This window comes from Notolepis coatsorum (assembly GCF_963971535.1).
Source record: "Notolepis coatsorum genome assembly, chromosome: 12".
Lineage (NCBI taxonomy): Eukaryota > Metazoa > Chordata > Actinopteri > Aulopiformes > Paralepididae > Notolepis > Notolepis coatsorum.
Genome location: NC_140176.1, coordinates 95,016,420 through 95,035,824, shown reverse-complemented (window position 1 = coordinate 95,035,824; position 19,405 = coordinate 95,016,420). Strand labels below are relative to the sequence as shown.

General features: G+C 43.4%; 1 protein-coding gene across 8 annotated transcripts in view; it reads right to left on the bottom strand.

Moving 5' to 3' along the window:
• tpm2 (tropomyosin 2 (beta)) overlaps positions 1–19,405 on the bottom strand; it is a 68,825-nt gene that overhangs the window by 11,288 nt on the left and 38,132 nt on the right. For 2 of the 8 annotated variants that reach the window (XM_084326536.1, XM_084326540.1), the window contains 7 exons: positions 18,947–19,080; positions 16,973–17,090; positions 13,989–14,059; positions 11,965–12,040; positions 6,968–7,030; positions 5,853–5,922; positions 1,240–1,929 (listed from right to left, as the gene is read on the bottom strand). In XM_084326536.1, coding sequence (XP_084182662.1) covers positions 1,847–1,929; positions 5,853–5,922; positions 6,968–7,030; positions 11,965–12,040; positions 13,989–14,059; positions 16,973–17,090; positions 18,947–19,080 — 615 coding nt within the window. In that variant the 3' untranslated portion in view covers positions 1,240–1,846. Of the gene's footprint in view, positions 1–1,239; positions 1,930–5,852; positions 5,923–6,967; positions 7,031–10,367; positions 10,444–11,964; positions 12,041–13,988; positions 14,060–16,972; positions 17,091–18,946; positions 19,081–19,405 lie in introns of those variants that run through there. The other 6 variants (XM_084326534.1, XM_084326538.1, XM_084326537.1 and 3 more) reach the window with 3 other exon arrangements.

The window sequence follows — 19,405 nt, the reverse complement described above, 5'->3', positions numbered from 1 at the left end:
CTCGTTTGCAGTTAGTCCAGAACGCAGCTGCTTGTCTGCTAACTGGAACATGTAAGCGAGAGCACATTTTCCCCTGTACTGGCTTCCCTCCACTGGCTTCCTGTGCGTTTTAGGATTGATTTTAAGGTTTTATTGTTTGCTTTTAAATGTCTGAACGGCTTGGCACCGGGTTACCTCTCGGACCTGCTGGAACCTTATGTTCCTCCAAGGTCCCTCAGGTCCTCTGACCAGCTCCTCTTGGCTGTTCCCAAGTCCAGGCTGGGGCAGTGGCAGCCCCAAAGCTCTGGAATGAGCTGCCACTGCATGTTAGGCAGGCCCCCACTCTGCAGGTGTTTAAATCACGCCTCAAGACACATCTATTTGCTCTGGCTTTTGGTTTTTAAACAGTTTTTGAGAGACCAGCCTTTTTTTATGTGACATATTGTATATGTTTTTATTGTGTTTTCATCTTATCTTGTGGGACTTTGTTGTTTTTAAATGTGCTTTATAAATAAAGTGGATCGGATTGGATTGGATTGAACTGAATATTCTAATGATGATGTCACCATTGAGTTCTAGAGTTCAGAGGGAAACTCAACGGGTTCACTGGTGACATCATTGTGACCATATTGACAATAGGACTAGTGTTGTTAAAAATGCATGAACGTCTTAAATGGTGGAATGTTGAGAAAAGACTTTCTGCCAACTTACTAATTTGCCATCACAACCCACAGTCCTAAATATATCTCGGATGAAATTATTTACAGCTCAAATGTGCACATGTATTTTACCAGAGGGGCAAGTAGAGGGCAGATTATTCTACCCCATGCTAAATCTAACCGTATGCAAAGAACGGTTTTATATAGGGCTATCAGGGCATGGAATTGTCTTCCAAGTGACAATAAGAGGTGTAGCAAGCTTCAAAAAGAAATTAAGATCTTACATGTGAGCCAATAATAATGATAATGTTGGGTAATGCAATATGTTACCTTATATTTTTATATATTTAGATATCGTTTGTTTGTGTGTTAATGTTGTTGTGTTTCCTCGGTTTGTACGTGTTGCTATGTTTTAATTGTATTGTGTTTTAATTGTATATGTTGTAATGTTTTAATGTTGTTTCGGACCCCAGGAAGACTAGTTGACGTCTTGGCTTCACTAATGGGGATCCTTTGCTAATAAACAATAAACAATAAACTATAATAGAAACTAGAGAAACACACAGAAAACCAACAGAGGAGGGAAAGAAAGACGGAGAAGTATCAAGAGAAGTGTTTTATTGCACAGGGACAGGAGAAAGGAAAAGATCAAACACAACGATGAGAACAAAAAGAAAATGGCTACCAAGATCTCTGTGGGGGATCACAACACTGAAACAGGAAACACACACACTGGGGACTGGGTGTGTGCAGCTCGTCCGATATGCAACTTTTATTATTCTCTCTCTCTTGTACCAGAATCACTGAACAATGCTGATACCTGGCAACGACGGGGGAGGGGGGTACGGACACAGACCGGGGGGGGGGTTGGGGACCTTGGCAGGGGGGGGGGGGGGGGGGGGGGCGCACGACAACTCAATTCGAAAGACAAGAAGAGAGAGAATCTCGTAAACTTAAACTAAAGGTAGACGCCGCCCACTATTCCCACTGATCAGGTGGAGAGACACACTTCCTAGCCAAAGGGACGACAAGCTGTGGAATGGAAGGGGGGGACACGACAGAAAGGAAGAAGGTGAAGTGATGCACGAGCAGCCCCCCCCCCCCCCCCCCCCCACCGGGAGCGTCAGATGGAGGTGTGGGGAGGCATCATAGAGGAGGAGGAGGAGGAGGAGAAGGAGAGGAGGAGGTGAACAGGTGTGACAGCGTCTCTAGAGTGTAGTCATGTCGTTGAGAGCCAGGTCGAGCTCCTCACTGAGGGCTTTCCCCTTCAGCTTCTGAGCATAGACCTCGTCTGGAGGGACAGACGGAGAGGACAGAGAGAGAGGACAGAGGGAGAGGACAGAGGGAGAGGACAGAGAGAGGACAGAGGGAGAGGACAGAGAGAGAGGACAGAGGGAGAGGACAGAGGGAGAGGACAGAGAGAGAGGACAGAGGGAGAGGACAGAGAGAGAGGACAGAGGGAGAGGACAGAGAGATAGGACAGAGAGAGAGGACAGAGAGAGAGGACAGAGAGAGAGGACAGAGAGAGAGGACAGAGGGAGAGGACAGAGGGAGAGGACAGAGAGAGAGGACAGAGAGAGAGGACAGAGAGAGAGGACAGAGAGAGAGGACAGAGAGAGAGGACAGAGAGAGAGGACAGAGAGAGAGGACAGAGAGAGAGGAGAGAGAGAGAGGACAGAGAGAGAGGAGAGAGGGAGAGGACAGAGGGAGAGGACAGAGAGAGAGGACAGAGAGAGGACAGAGGGAGAGGAGAGAGAGAGAGGACAGAGAGAGAGGACAGAGAGAGAGGACAGAGAGAGAGGAGAGAGAGAGAGGACAGAGGGAGAGGACAGAGAGAGAGGACAGAGGGAGAGGAGAGAGAGAGAGGACAGAGAGAGAGGACAGAGAGAGAGAACAGAGAGAGAGGACAGAGGGAGAGGACAGAGGGAGAGGACAGAGAGAGAGGACAGAGAGAGAGGACAGAGAGAGAGGACAGAGAGAGAGGACAGAGGGAGAGGAGAGAGGGAGAGGACAGAGAGAGAGGACAGAGAGAGAGGACAGAGAGAGAGGACAGAGAGAGAGGACAGAGAGAGAGGACAGAGAGAGAGGACAGAGAGAGAGGACAGAGGGAGAGGAGAGAGGGAGAGGACAGAGGGAGAGGAGAGAGGGAGAGGACAGAGAGAGAGGACAGAGAGAGAGGACAGAGAGAGAGGACAGAGAGAGAGGAGAGAGAGAGAGGACAGAGAGAGAGGACAGAGATAGAGGACAGAGAGAGAGGACAGAGAGAGAGGACAGAGATAGAGGACAGAGAGAGAGAACAGAGGGAGAGGACAGAGAGAGAGGACAGAGAGAGAGGACAGAGAGAGAGGACAGAGAGAGAGGACAGAGAGAGAGGACAGAGGGAGAGGACATAGGGAGAGGACAGAGAGAGAGGACAGAGAGAGAGGACAGAGAGAGAGGACAGAGGGAGAGGACAGAGGGAGAGGACAGAGAGAGAGGACAGAGGGAGAGGACAGAGAGAGAGGACAGAGAGAGAGGACAGAGAGAGAGGACAGAGAGAGATGACAGAGAGAGAGGACAGAGAGAGAGGACAGAGAGAGAGGACAGAGAGAGAGGACAGAGAGAGAGGACAGAGAGAGAGGACAGAGGGAGAGGACAGAGATAGACGACAGAGAGAGAGGACAGAGGGAGAGGACAGAGAGAGAGGACAGAGAGAGAGGACAGAGAGAGAGGACAGAGGGAGAGGACAGAGAGAGAGGACAGAGAGAGAGGACAGAGATAGAGGACAGAGAGAGAGGACAGAGAGAGAGGACAGAGAGAGAGGACAGAGAGAGAGGACAGAGGGAGAGGACAGAGAGAGAGGACAGAGAGAGAGGACAGAGAGAGAGGACAGAGAGAGAGGACAGAGAGAGAGGACAGAGAGAGAGGACAGAGAGAGAGGACAGAGGGAGAGGACAGAGAGAGAGGACAGAGATAGAGGACAGAGAGAGAGGACAGAGAGAGAGAACAGAGGGAGAGGACAGAGAGAGAGGACAGAGATAGAGGACAGAGAGAGAGGACAGAGAGAGAGAACAGAGGGAGAGAACAGACGCACAGGATGGAAACAGAACAGAGTGATGAGTGGGAAAAAGGAAAAGGAAAAAATATATTTAAAATGTCCAAAAAGAATTATGATGTGGAAATGAACGGATTATAAAAATAAAAATAAACGGCCTGGAAAAAAATATAAATGCTACAGACACACCAAGCAATGAAATATTTCAACTTCCAAATCAGAAGTTGACATTAAACTTAAAGAATCCAGTCTATGTTAGATGCCACTTGCGTCTCTGGACTAAACCACCAAACATGCGGTAAGGTTAGTGTCATTAATATCAGCTCACCCGGAAATCAGTTATTATTGCAGGAGGTCTATTTATGAGATTGCTCTGTTTATGAGTCGTCTGTTATTATCTATCTGTTGCTCTGTTTATGAGTCAGTCTGTTATTATCTATCTGTTGCTCTGTTTATGAGTCGTCTGTTATTATCTATCTGTTGCTCTGTTTATGAGTCAGTCTGTTATTATCTATCTGTTGCTCTGTTTATGAGTCAGTCTGTTATTATCTATCTGTTGCTCTGTTTATGAGTCAGTCTGTTATTATCTATCTGTTGCTCTGAGTCAGTCTGTTATTATCTATCTGTTGCTCTGAGTCAGTCTGTTATTATCTATCTGTTGCTCTGTTTATGAGTCAGTCTGTTATTATCTATCTGTTGCTCTGAGTCAGTCTGTTATTATCTATCTGTTGCTCTGAGTCAGTCTGTTATTATCTATCTGTTGCTCTGTTTATGAGTCAGTCTGTTATTATCTATCTGTTGCTCTGAGTCAGTCTGTTATTATCTATCTGTTGCTCTGTTTATGAGTCGTCTGTTATTATCTATCTGTTGCTCTGTTTATGAGTCGTCTGTTATTATCTATCTGTTGCTCTGTTTATGAGTCGTCTGTTATTATCTATCTGTTGCTCCGTTTATGAGTCGTCTGTTATTATCTATCTGTTGCTCCGTTTATGAGTCAGTCTCTTAACCCTTTCACTGCCACACGACAGAAGGTTAACCCTTTACTATCACACTACCTTCTGTCGCGTGGCAGTGAAAGGGTTAACCCGCTGTCGTGTGGCAGTGAAAAGGGTTAACCTTCTGTGTATTGTCGCAGTGAAAGGGTTAAGCGTTTGGTAGTGCGGCAGTGAAAGGGTTAACCGCTAAACCACCTGGTGTTTGGACGATCTCCTTCCAAGATGATAACATCAGGTCCCGGCAGACTAATCCACTCAAGGTTATCAGGCCGATGCAGACGTGCTCCACTTCAAACAGTACAACACACGCTGGAGGGAGAGGGGCTCGCGCTCGTGTGCACCGGGGGAATCTATTTATATAGTAGTCTTCAAACATGATCCAACAGTACGTCTCTTTTTTTTGAGAAATATATCATATGGAGGATTCAATATCCATAACCCAGGCGCCACAATACACCAGAAACACTACCCAAAGATCGTGAGTTTTTTCTTTTTTTTTTTATAATGGAAAATATTGTTCTATGAATTATGTTATCAGTTTTTTGTTCATCAGTTACAGATTTAATCAAATGAAGGGATTACAGTCTGGGCAACTGAACAAAGCACATGGCCAGATCTCCAGGCAGTGAAGATGTGACTGAGCAGTGAGGCTGAGACCACTTATCGATTTATCGATAATCATCACTTATCGACTTATCGATAATCATCGATAACGGCGTGAAATCGATAAGTGGCATCACTTATCGATTTTCTTTGCATGTGTAAAGATGGCAGCAACGGCAAAGAATTGCTGCAAAATAAACATAAATGTGTTGTTTAAATAATAATGTATATAAAAAAAAATCCTAATAAAAATATCGATATTTATCGATAATTTTGTCCCGATTTATCGATTCTTCCAAATGGCATATCGTCTCAGCCTTACAGAGAAGTCCCCTCCACTCATCCTACACTCCCACCGTTAGTCTCAACATAACTCAACCAGGTATGTGGCTCTCTGGCCAATCCTCCAACCAGTGGGGGGGGGGGGGGGGGGGGGGTTGGACCGGGTTTATTAGTAGAACCTCACGCCCCGGGACAGGGAAGTCGACGGGTTACTGAGAAACACACTCTACGGCGTCAGTACGAGGGGAAAGTGCAGCACGGCCGACAGAAGAGCGGCGAATGACGGCGTTGAAAACATACCTTCCAAATCGTCGATGGTCTTCTCCAGCTTGGCCACGGACCTCTCTGCAAACTCAGCGCGGGTCTCCGCCTGGGAAGAGACACCGCGAACACAGCCAGTGTCAGATGGACTTATCTGGGTCGCATCTTGGGGCGACAGTGGGTGGATCAGGTCTGGTAATCGGAAGGTTCCCGGTTCGATTCCCACTCCTCCCGGGCAGCGTGTAGTCCCAATGAGCAGCATTTATACTTACTGTATATATATATTTATCCACATCTGTCTGTATATACCTGCATATAATCCTTTTTACATATCTGTAGATACTATATCTATATCTGTACACACAGTATCCCTTACCTACTCTTACTAGTCACACCACTGGCCAGTATGACTTACTACCAGTGTCTTTATACCGGTATCACTGTAGTAATAATAATAATAATAATAATAATAATACTACAACTCTGTACATACATTTGATTAGCACTATTACTCAGTAGTACATACATCCATTTTATTTATTCATTACCCAGGGACAATGCATATCAACCAACACTTTCAGTTTCCACATCAATGTAAATGTGCCAGTTAGCTAATGAGCTAGTTTTCATCTGTAGTCCCTGCCTAACATGCATGTCTTTAGTTACTAATTTATATATTTTATGTCTAGTTTAACCTGTACATTGTATATTACTATTGAACTTTACTGTTACATTTGCACTCTGGTTGAATGGCAAACTTATTTTCATTGTACTGTACTTGTGCTGTATGATGACAATGCATTTGAATCTAATCTATATATTTCTATAACAGAGAGCATATTTCTTTACGACAACAAAGACCATCTTTAGTCTACAGCATATTCTATGTATTCTTATGCATGTGTAATATTTCTACAACAAAGACCATCTTTAGTCTACAGCATATTCAATGTATTCTTATGCATGTGTAATATTTCTACAACAAAGACCATCTTTAGTCTACAACAAATTCTATATATTTCTACAACAAAGACCATCTTTAGACCATCTTTTCTATATATAATATTTCTACAACATATTCTATGTGTGATATTTCTACAACATATTCTATGTATTTCTATGTGTGATATTTCTACAGGCTACATCCAACTCACCTCTTTCAGTTTGTCTGTAAGAACTCTGATTTCCTCTTCGTACTTGTCCTCCTTTTGTGAGTACTGCAAACAGAATACTTTTGTGAGTACTGCAAACAGAATAATTTTGTGAGTACTGCAAACAGAATACTTTTGTGAGTACTGCAAACAGAATACTTTTGTGAGTACTGCAAACAGAATACTTTTGTGAGTACTGCAAACAGAATACTTTTGTGAGTACTGCAAACAGAATACTTTTGTGAGTATACTGCAAACAGAATACTTTTGTGAGTACTGCAAACAGAATACGTTTGTGAGTAATACTGCAAACAGAATACTTTTGTGAGTACTGCAAAGTTGCAAACAGAATACTTTTGTGAGTACTGCTGCAAACAGAATACTGTTGTGAGTACTGCTGCTGTTGTGAGTACTGCAAACCGAATACTTCTGTGCCCTTCCTGATGACTTGTCGTACAGAACTTGTAAGTCGCTTTGGATAAAAGCGTCAACTATATGACTAAATGTAAATGTAAAGCAAACAGAATACTTTTGTGAGTACTGCAAACAGAATACTTTTGTGAGTAATACTGCAAACAGAATACTTTTGTGAGTAATACTGCAAACAGAATACTTTTGTGAGTACTGCAAACAGAATACGTTTGTGAGTAGTACTGCAAACAGAATACTTTTGGGAGTAGTACTGCAAACAGAATACGTTTGTGAGTAGTACTGCAAACAGAATACTTTTGTGAGTACTGCTGCAAACAGAATACTTTTGTGAGTAGTACTGCAAACAGAATACTTTTGTGAGTAGTACTGCAAACAGAATATTTGTGTGAGTACTGCAAACAGAATACTTTTGTGAGTAGTACTGCAAACAGAATACTTTTGTGAGTACTGCTGCAAACAGAATACTTTTGTGAGTAGTACTGCAAACAGAATACTTTTGTGAGTACTGCAAACAGAATACTTGTGTGAGTAGTACTGCAAACAGAATACTTTTGTGAGTAGTACTGCAAACAGAATACTTTTGTGAGTATACTGCAAACAGAATATTTTTTGTGAGTATACTGCAAACAGAATACTTTTGTGAGTATACTGCAAACAGAATACTTTTGTGAGTACTGCAAACAGAATACTTTTGTGAGTACTGCAAACAGAATACTTTTGTGAGTAGTACTGCAAACAGAATACTTTTGTGAGTAGTACTGCAAACAGAATACTTTTGTGAGTAGTACTGCAAACAGAATACTTTTGTGAGTATACTGCAAACAGAATACTTTTGTGAGTATACTGCAAACAGAATACTTTTGTGAGTATACTGCAAACAGAATACTTTTGTGAGTAGTACTGCAAACAGAATACTTTTGTGAGTAGTACTGCAAACAGAATACTTTTGTGAGTACTGCAAACAGAATACGGGAGACATTTAACAGGTAATCCGAGTACTGAATGAACTACCACCCCGAGACTCGCATGGCATTAACAACTGGGTTGCCACGACAAGTGTTTCATTGTTTCAACTGGATAAAAACATGGGAACTGCTTTCCAGGACGATTCATAAGATGACTGGCATTGGTGGCACTAGCTAAGAAGCTAACCGGGTCATCAGAGCTGGAAAGATAGGCTTGGCAAACACACACAGCGGAGAGCTAGAAGCTGCACATTTAAAGAAACCGCAACCTAGTTTATTAAATGTAGGGCAGTAGAATCGTACGTTATCACCGCATTACTCATATCATGTAATGTTATGACGGTAGAACTTTAGCCTGGCGGCGGACAGCCTTTCTTGCCCTTCGTTTGTGAATGAGGCCTTTTGTTTTTTGACGACTCACAGGCTTCAAATACGGCGTCACCATGGCTACCGCAGTGGGTCGCTCAGGGTCAGGGTGTGTGTCAACGAGTGGGAATAAGAGCTGAGAGGTGTGAAGATCACCGTGATTCAAGTTAGCGTCTCGAAGATATAATGTCTAATGCAGTGGTTCTCAAACTACGGGTCGTGCCCCAAATTGGGGTCGCGGTTAGGTGAAAAGTTATAAAATTTTAATATTTATTTTTTATTTTTTTTGTTTTGTTCTGGCAACATATTTTGGCAAAATATGCCTCGTTTTATAAATGTGTATTGATAACATAGTGCTGTAATACAATTTCTAATAAATATGCATGATCAAAGTGGCAGCTAGGTGGCGCAGTGGGCAAGGCGCTCGCCACCAACGCAGGAGATGCTGGGTTCGAGCCCAGCTCTCGGCGTTGCTACCAGCTTGGCTGGTCGTTCATACTAATACAATTGGCAGTATTAGGGGGTGGGAAGCTGGTGGGTGGGGATCGGACGTTGTGGACAGCGACTCCTACAGGTCGGTTGGTGCGCCTGTACAGTAGAATCAGGAAGCGACGAGGGCGGCGTGTCCCTCCCACGCAGACCCTCGCCGCTGAGAGATCGCGCTGTGCAGGTGAAAAGATGCGACGGCTGCCTCCTCGAGTACCGGAGGGAGGGGACACGTGATGCAAGGCTTCGTCCACATTGCAGCCGGCTTGTGGGAGGCATGGCCTACCAACGTTCGAGACAGGGGAGGGGAGAATTGGACAATACGAAATTGGGATGGGAGAAAAATAGATAAAATGGGAGAAAAAAGTAGATACAAAAAAAAATATGCATGATCAAGTTCAACAACATGTGCTTTTATTTTTATATTACGCGATACATTAAGTGTGGGGTCCCCAAAAGAAATCCTAAATAAAATGGGGTGAGAACCGCTGGTCTAATGTGTTCAGGTGACGGCTTCTACTTTTGAAAAACGCTGTCCTTCGTGTGAAATCAGTCCACATCACATCCGATCTGAGCGCGTATGTATATAATAGTGGTGGGGGAAAATATCGATACAGTATAGTATTGCGATACTTTGCGTGGTGATACTGTATCGATACAAGGACGCCAAGTATCGATATTTTATTACGCAAATAGTTTTTTAATTTTCATTTATTTTTGTATAATGAAGTTGCATTGTTCATTTCAATACCTGTAATAGTACAGTAGTTCAGACAGTTCAGTTTGTCAGGTACATGCAACACAGATTACAGTGTTGACATCTGTCTGCTTGAGAAAATCCCATTCGCTGCAATAAAAATGATCGAAGTGAGATGAACAGACTGAAAACTTTATTTTATTAGATAAAACATGTTGACAACGTTTTACTTTGCAGTTGAAAAAAGGCAATCGCAATATATCGCAATATTAATATTGCAATACTCAGCATATCGCAATATATTTTGAATCGCAATACTATCGTATCGTGATCGTAAGTATTGTGATAATATCGTATTGTGAGGCCTCCCACCCCTAGTCTATAACAATGCAGACATGGACTCCGTGGCCCATCCTGTCCTGCTCTCCTCCAGGACCGCCCTCTCCTCTAACCGTACCTTCTCGGCCTGGGCCTCCAGAGACTTCAGGTTGTTGGTGACATTTTTCAACTCTTCCTCAAGGTCACCTGATTTACTGTGTGCAACGGCAGAGAGGAGAGGAAAAGAGAGAGGGAGAGGAGGAAGGAAACAAAGGAGAGAGAGAGCGGTTTGAGAGGGAGGACAGAGCGGAGGAAGAGGGGAGGACAAGGCGCTCATACCCAGGTTAAAGAGGAAGGATGCAGGCGGGCGGGGGGGGGGGGTGAGTGGAGCAGACACCTACCTGAGAGAGCTGGCAGATCATGGCGATGCGAAAGACCAGAATCCTTGATGGACACAAACTAGGAGGCGCACTAACTAACTACTACTCAGAATGGAAATGTAGCCATCCTGTATGATGGGAAATAAATCTTTTAGGTTTTCCGCACCTACTGCATGGAACAATTTCCAGTCCGATCTGAAGATTCAAAGCTTGGTAACACTGAATGTATTTAAGGCTATGGTGAAGCCTATTATAACCAGGTTTTCTGTGTGCAAATGTTTTATCTGACCATTTTGTAACGTTACTTTTATCTGTAATGTCTATGTGTATATTTTGAAACTTTATTTATATTTTGTTGCTGCTATTCTTGGTCAGGTCTCCCTTGTAAAAGAGATCCTGGATCTCAATTGGGACAAACCTGGTTAAGTATTGGCTAAATAAAAAAAAAAATACCAATACGTGTACTTTAGTGCAGTAGAAGAGGTTTCCAGTGAGGAGGTAAATGTCTGCAGTGTGGCAGTTTTTCAGGGATCAATGAAGATTGTACAGATATTGCAAACTAAGCGAACCTGGTGGGTGAGTGGGGAGGTGAAACTAACGCACCCTAGTTCCTGTAATGGTTTTATAATACTGGTTAATAATACCAGTCAGGATACATCGCTGTACCTTGACAAGTACTCTCGTGAGAAGTACTTGTGTTATGAGAAGTACTTGTGTTATACCTCATTTTAGCTTTTTTTGCATTTTGTACTTTAGTTTTGTATATTGTATATTTGTGTTTGTGGTCTTTAATCTTTTTACTTTTTTACTGTATGAAGCACAATCTTATCTTAGGAGGCTCATACAGAACCAAGCATTTCACTATAATGTACATGTGTACCTTATATGACAAATAAAACAAAAACTTGAAGTTGAAAAGTACTTCTGTTATAAGAAGTACTTTTATGAAGTACTTGTGTTATGAGAAGTACCTGTGTTATGAGAAGTACTATTGCCCTACTTAGGAAAGTACTCGATAATCCTATCAGTCCTGCACCGGTACACAGAACAGGCTAAATTCATCACGAATAGATCAATCAATCTAAGTATTTATAATTGAAAATCGATCACATCAAGAATCCCGACGCGCGCGGTCAACTGATCCAGAGTCAGCGGCAAGTGCAGTGGCAAAGAGAGGAAGCTGGACGGAGGAGTTCAGAGGACAGAGGTCACAGAGGTCATAGGAGAGGAGGCGAAAGGCAGCGGGTCAGCTGGATTAAAAAAGGAAATAAAAAATAAATGAATAAAAAAGAGATTTGTGGAACTGGGCCTGGGTCTGGTCCAGTTCCCCAGAGGGGGCTTCTTTCAGACAAGTACCTCATCCTCTCCGGACATCATGGACTTCATGTTCTGGTCCATGAGCCTCAGCTCCTCCTCCAGCTCTCTGACCCGACTGGGAGCAACGTGCGGTGTTGAGGGAGGGAGGGAGGGAGGGAGGGAGGGAGGGAGGGAGGGAGGGAGGGAGGGAGGGAGGGAGGGAGGGAGGGGGGGGGGGGGGGAGGGAGGATGGAGCGGCACGGGGGCAGTCACAAAACATGGCATGTCCCAGGTGGAATGGAGGAGGTGGTGGTGATGGTGGTGGTTGGTGGTGTATTCAGGCATGCATTACATAAAAACACAAGGGGAGAAAACACACACACACACACGTCACACACATCCGGGTGTCTCTCTGTGGTTAGTGTATCCATCCAGTGTATTAGCCCTAACCCTATCGTGTTTCACACACAGGCTAAACCAACGGGACGGGGGGTGGGGGGGGTTGGAGGGGAAGGGGGGGATTGAGATGAGCTCGGGCAGCAGGTGGGAGATGTGAAGGAGGACAGGGATACCTTAAAGAGTCCCTTCAAACCACATTGCTGCCATTGTGTATCATGTACCTCTGGGATTACTGTGGAGGTCTAATTATCTCTGAGTTTAGAGTCAGAACTGCACTGTTCTGGTAAAGTACTGTTCTGGTAAAGTACTGTTCTGGTAAAGTACTGTGTTGGTAAAGTACTGTGTTGGTAAAGTACTGTTCTGGTAAAGTACTGTTCTGGTAAAGTACTGTGTTGGTAAAGTACTGTTCTGGTAAAGTACTGTGTTGGTAAAGTACTGTGTTGGTAAAGTACTGTCTTGGTAAAGTACTGTGTTGGTAAAGTACTGTGTTGGTAAAGTACTGTCTTGGTAAAGTACTGTTCTGGTAAAGTACTGTGTTGGTAAAGTACTGTTCTGGTAAAGTACTGTGTTGGTAAAGTACTGTGTTGGTAAAGTACTGTGTTGGTAAAGTACTGTGTTGGTAAAGTACTGTTCTGGTAAAGTACTGTTCTGGTAAAGTACTGTGTTGGTAAAGTACTGTTCTGGTAAAGTACTGTGTTGGTAAAGTACTGTGTTGGTAAAGTACTGTCTTGGTAAAGTACTGTGTTGGTAAAGTACTGTGTTGGTAAAGTACTGTCTTGGTAAAGTACTGTGTTGGTAAAGTACTGTGTTGGTAAAGTACTGTTCTGGTAAAGTACTGTTCTGGTAAAGTACTGTGTTGGTAAAGTACTGTTCTGGTAAAGTACTGTGTTGGTAAAGTACTGTGTTGGTAAAGTACTGTTCTGGTAAAGTACTGTTCTGGTAAAGTACTGTTCTGGTAAAGTACTGTTCTGGTAAAGTACTGTTCTGGTAAAGTACTGTGTTGGTAAAGTACTGTGTTGGTAAAGTACTGTTCTGGTAAAGTACTGTTCTGGTAAAGTACTGTTCTGGTAAAGTACTGTTCTGGTAAAGTACTGTTCTGGTAAAGTACTGTTCTGGTAAAGTACTGTTCTGGTAGAGTACTTGGTGCTCCAGAGCTCATCTCAGTTACCAGACGTCGTCATGCAACACTTTTTTATTAATGACAAGTTGTGTCCATGCAGCAAATACCACGATCATCATCTACTACATCAATACAAATGATTATATATTATATTATTCAATATTTTGAAATTACAGAAACAGAAACAATGACCTTGTTATTAATTTACAAAGTATAACTTCTACTACGACGGGATATCACTAAAACTCACTAACGTAAAAGGTTTGAATGAGCTCTCAAATGACGGACATCACATTGCGCTGCCTGTGAGGGTTGATAGAGAACACGTCACGGACAGTCTCTGTATCGACACGAAACACCTCGTGTCCAAGAAGAGTTTCAAGTGTTTAATATACTGTAGGCAAAGAAAGCTGCATTTGTCTCACGTTGAGAGCTCATTACTCACATCTTGTCAATAATTAGGATAATGGCTACTATTGCTGAATTATAACTAACTAAAAGTCTATCCCTGTGTGATTCCGCTACGCGTCAGTGGGAGATTACATCCAATAAAGGGGTAACTTACGCCTCAGCCACCTCAGCGCGCTCCTCAGAACGCTCCAGGTCTCCTTCAAGGATCACCAGCTTGCGAGCCACCTGTCGTCACAACACAGTCAGCTTCAAAACACTGTACCATATATATTATATATGATAACCATCTCAATACAGAATCATATATATGTAAGGGATAATGTATAGCTACGAGGTCATTGTCGCAAAATAATTGACCGACACAGAGTTTAAAATACCGAGCCGCCTCGGCGAGGTGTTTTAAACGTCAGTGAAGGTCAATTATTTTGCGATGATGACCGAGTATAGCTATACATTATCCCGCTTATTACATGGCTAACTTACTAACAATATACCTAATTCATTTTACAAAATCGACAAGACGAGATAATGCAGACGCAGTTGCTTCTGTGGCTCTGTCAGCCCAAATAAAGTGATTATTATTATCGCCGGCAGCCCGGCAGTTGTGTCTAATTGCACTGAAACAGTGTGTGTCAGTGGGGCTTGATTACTCCAGCTGCGAAAAACAATAATCATCAAAATAATTCACCGCTGTCGGGGGCTATTGACCAATCACAATCAAGCATTTCGGCGAATGTTAAAACGCCATGTAATAAATATATATATTTACTAGGGCTGTTAACCATCAATCAATCAATCAAATCCTTTATTTAACCAGATACGCATCATTGAGATTAAAATCTCTTTTTCAAGAGCGATCTGGCCAAGCAAGGCAGCAGAAAGTTTCAACATAAAAAAGAACATCACCATAAAATACAGATAAAACATTCACAGCAAGCTCCAATTTCAGGCAAGTTATCAAACAGGAAAATGATCAAACACAGTTGCACTGTCCGAGGGAACTGAGTTCGTAGGATTTTAAAATGGCTTTGAATTCTCCGAGGCTGACCAGTCCTGGTAACTTTAGGTCCTCCTGTATCTTGTTCCAGGATGAAGGAGCAGCATATTTAAAAGCCCTTTTTCCCCAATTCAGTTCTCATATGGGGAACATCCAGTGTTAGAGCAGCTTGAGAACGAAGGGCATACTTATATTGCTTTGTGCACAGAAGCACACTTAGGTACGAGGGAACCAGCTTAAGCAGAGCTTTGTGCACAAGAGAGAGCCATCGAGAAAATCGCAGTACTTGTAGAGATGGGTAACTTGCAATGGCATATAGGGTGCAATGGTGCACTCGATTTCAACATCCCGTGACAAAGCGTAAGGCAGAATGGTACACAGTATCCAGATTACTAAGGTACTGATCAGGTGCATACATGTAGAGTAAGTCACCATAATCGAGTAGTGGTAAGAAGGTGGTCGAGATCAGGTGACTTCTCACTTTAAGTGAAAAACAGGACCTGTTTCTGAAAAAGAAGCAGAGTTTAAGCTTCAGCTTTGACACAAGTTTGTCTATGTGAGATTTAAACGTACAGTAATGTTCTCGTCCACTGTAATGAGATTTAAACGTACAGTAAGGTTCTGGTCCACTGTAATGAGATTTAAACGTACAGTAAGGTTCTCGTCCACTGTAATGAGATTTAAACGTACAGTAAGGTTCTCGTCCACTGTAATGAGATTTAAACGTACAGTAAGGTTCTCGTCCACTGTAATGCTTAGATATTTGTAGGAAGCAACCCTTTCGATGTCAGTCCCTCAAGCAGTCACACGTGTGGGAAGATCAGCGGGGAGTCTCTTCCCATTTGAGAAGAGCATAAACTTTGACTTGTCAGCATTTAACACAAGCTTAAGCTGGGCAAGATGTGACTGAACAATGTCAAAGGCAGATTGCAAGAACTCCATCGTTTGCACAACACTGGGAGATGAGCAATAAATTACCGTGTCATCAGCATAGAAATGGCAAGCAGCATTAGACAGGTTGATACAAAGATCATTAACATATATGGAGAACAGCAGAGGTCTCAATACAAATACAAATCTCAATACAAAATCATATATATTTACTAACAATACAGAGTTAAAAACGAGAAAAGTACGTTCAATACAGTGTCATCAAAATCTAAAACTGTATCGTCGATTCCCCTTCTCTCGCTCTCTTCCCTAGGGCTCCCATTGTTCCCACGTCTGAACCAGAGCCCAGTCGCAAGATGATTGGGGGGGGGGGTGACCTGGGAGTGACCTGGGAGTGACCTGGGAGTGACCCGGGCCCGTCAATGATGGGACTCTTAAGTGCATTAGCCCCGTCTCTTTGGTCTGTCAGGACCGGGCTGTGGGCTGTGTGTTCACTCCATGAACTAGCTACGCCCCGCGGCCTTAACGTAGAGACGGGTCACGGGGTGAAGTATAATCTTTTAAGTTAAGTATTAAAAGATAATCAAGTCATATGGATTGAGAGACATCTAGCGAGAGAGGTGTGCTTGTCGTAGAGGCCGTAGAGATGAAGCAGTGAATTGAGGTGAAATCTTCGGAGAGCCTTTAGAGAAGGTCATGGACTTGAGGGGTAATTAAGAGCCGGCCTCCTGCCACTCACTGATTAGTGAGGCGAGGGGGGGGGGGGGGGGGGGGGGGGGCATTACTGGCACAGGGACATTCTGCAACGCCACGTTAGCCACGGATGACAGGCCTCCTTTGATCTCCGACGCCACGTGTAGCAGGCTGGCCTGTTATTGCTCCTCGGGGGAAGAGCTGGGGGGGGGGGCTTATGAAGCAATACTACTTGAAATGTCATATGATAATACTGCGTGTGGCGACAGAGCGAGTGTCTGTGCCACGTCATAAAATTATAAATTGCACACAGAGAGACTTGACACTAACGGGATGTTTGAGATATGAACGGCGGATCAAATATGACTCGTCTGTAACATAGTGCGGCTCTAGCCCATGAAAGAGTTGTGCATTCGAGGGGATCTATGCACTGAAGCCGGGAACTGTTGAAATATATAGGCCAGTAGCGTCACGGTACATCCATCAGGAGCGCCCCCCCCCCACCTCCATAATAACTACACCACCGTGTTACCAGCTGAGGTTGGAGAGAGACCCACCTCTTCATATTTGCGGTCGGCCTCCTCAGCGATGTGTTTGGCCTCTTTCAGCTGCATCTCCTGGATCTCCATCTTCTCCTCGTCTTTGGTCGCTCTGTTCTCTATGACCTTCATCCCTCTGGGGGGAGACACAGGGGAAGAACCAGTGGCTGCTTTTAACACTCATTCAATCTGTATTTACACTCGATAACACACTGGGTAATTAAACTCATTCACAGTGCTGTCGAGGTGTTACATTCACAAGTGTCACAGTGTGTTCATAAATATAAAGAAATCTTTTTAAAAGAATAAAATAGCAAAAAATTTAAACAGAGGTAATAATAATTAAAAACAATTCGACATATTGTGGTGATCTGATTGGTCATTAAGGTTCTAAACCGACCCATAGACACTAGAGTGTCTAGTTTCAGTGTTTCCTGCAGGGTATTCCATGATGTAGGGGCAAAAAAACATGATACTGTACCGACGGGCTGACTCTCGTTACTGCAAAGTACAAATGCTAGTGAAGGGTGTAGACATTTTCACATTTGATGGATCTGACGTGAATTGAAAGCAGTAGATTAACCGTTTTCACTGCCACAATACAGAAGGTTAAGCCTTTCACTGCCACACGACAAACGGTTAATCCTTTACTATCACACTACCTTCTGTAGTGTGGCAGTGAAAGGGTTAACCATTTGTCGTGTGGCAGTGAAAGAGTTAACCTTCTGTATTGTGTCAGTGGAAGGGTTAACCATTTGTCGTGTGGCAGTGAAAGGGTTAAAGAGCAGAGTGCCCCCCGACCTGCTCCTCTCAGCCTGCTTGACAACATGCAAAAAGGCAGCACTGAAAATAACCATCCATACATCAAGACGTCCTACACTACCCGCCTACGCACAGCCACACCAGAACATGTATGTCTATGTTGTCCATGTATGGGCTTTGATTTGTCCCTGTACACACTTTTTTTTTTATAGATGCATGGATGCCTAGTGATTGAATGTACAGAATATGTTTTAAATAGTTTTTCTATTAGCTCTAATGTCCTTCTATTTTTCTGTTTCTTTTCTGGCTTAAACATCTAGCCCGGGGACTACAACTGAAAACTAGCAACCCTGCTAATGTTGGCATATTTACAGTTTTTAATTTGTATTAATTTATAAATGTATAACTGTTGATTGATATGCACTGTCCCTGATCAAATAAACTGAGTAAACTAAACTAAACTAAACTAAACTAAACACACTCCACAAGGACAGAAGCTTTTCTACACACTGCTGTATATTATGGGATAGCTTCCCAGAGCAGGTTACTGGATCCATTGCAGACAAAATGGCCCTCAGGCCTTCAAATGCAGAATTCATAAGACACCTCCTAACCACTCCCCTCATTGGCTGTCGTGAGCTGCAGTGAACCATGTGATTGGTCACCTGGATATAACTGGATTTTCTGACTTGGCTATTGTTCATAATTGCAACTAATTATAAAAAGTTAAATAATTTGTCATGGTTCTGTTTTTTTCTCTCTCCTATGCTTCAGAATTTAGTTTCAACATCATGGCAGCATTACACTGGGCAGAAATCACCAAAATAATCCCCCTAATAAAGCTCCTAAAACCCAAAGCAGCTTGTCCATCTGTACCACGTTATCCAAAAAAAATGGGTTTATGTGAATACATTCATTTGAAAGTGTTGTTTTCATAATCATCGACATTATTGTATCAGTATCCAGACGTCACTATCGGTTTAACACTTTCACTACCACACTACAGAAGGGAGGTTAACCGTCTGTAGTAGTGTGATAGTAAAGGGTTTACCTTCTGTAGTGTGCTAGTGAAAGGGTTAACCGTTTGGTAGTGTGGCAGTGAAAGGTTTCAACAGGACACCATCTCTCTCTCTCTTGTGGCCCAATAACACGTCGGGACAGAACACTGGGAATCTGCTGAGGTCACGAGCAGCAGGGTTGAGACGAGGACGGCGGGTAGAACCAGCTCACCTCTCGCTCTCATCTGCAGCCTTCTCCGCCTCCTCCAGCTTCTGCAGGGCGGTGGCCAGCCTCTCCTGGGCGCGGTCCAGCTCCTCCTCCACCAGCTGGATGCGCCTGTTCAGAGACGCCACCTCAGCCTCTGCCTGGAGGAGCACAGAAGAGCACAAGAAGACTGTTGATAACCACACATTGATTGATTGAAAACTGTATTAACAGATTGCAGAATGGGTACAATACAGTAGGGCTCAATCAATCAATCAATCAAATGTATTTATAAAGCACATTTCACATGACGCGTGTCAACCAAAGTGCTGTACAGAGGGTAAATACACAAGATACATATAGACAACAATCACACTCCGTTTTATGGGAGGGCACACAGGCAAACACATAGAAAAACAGGGCATGAGTCAGTGAACGGGAAAGGCTAGTAGGTAGAAGTGGGTTTTGAGCCTCGATTTGAAGGCA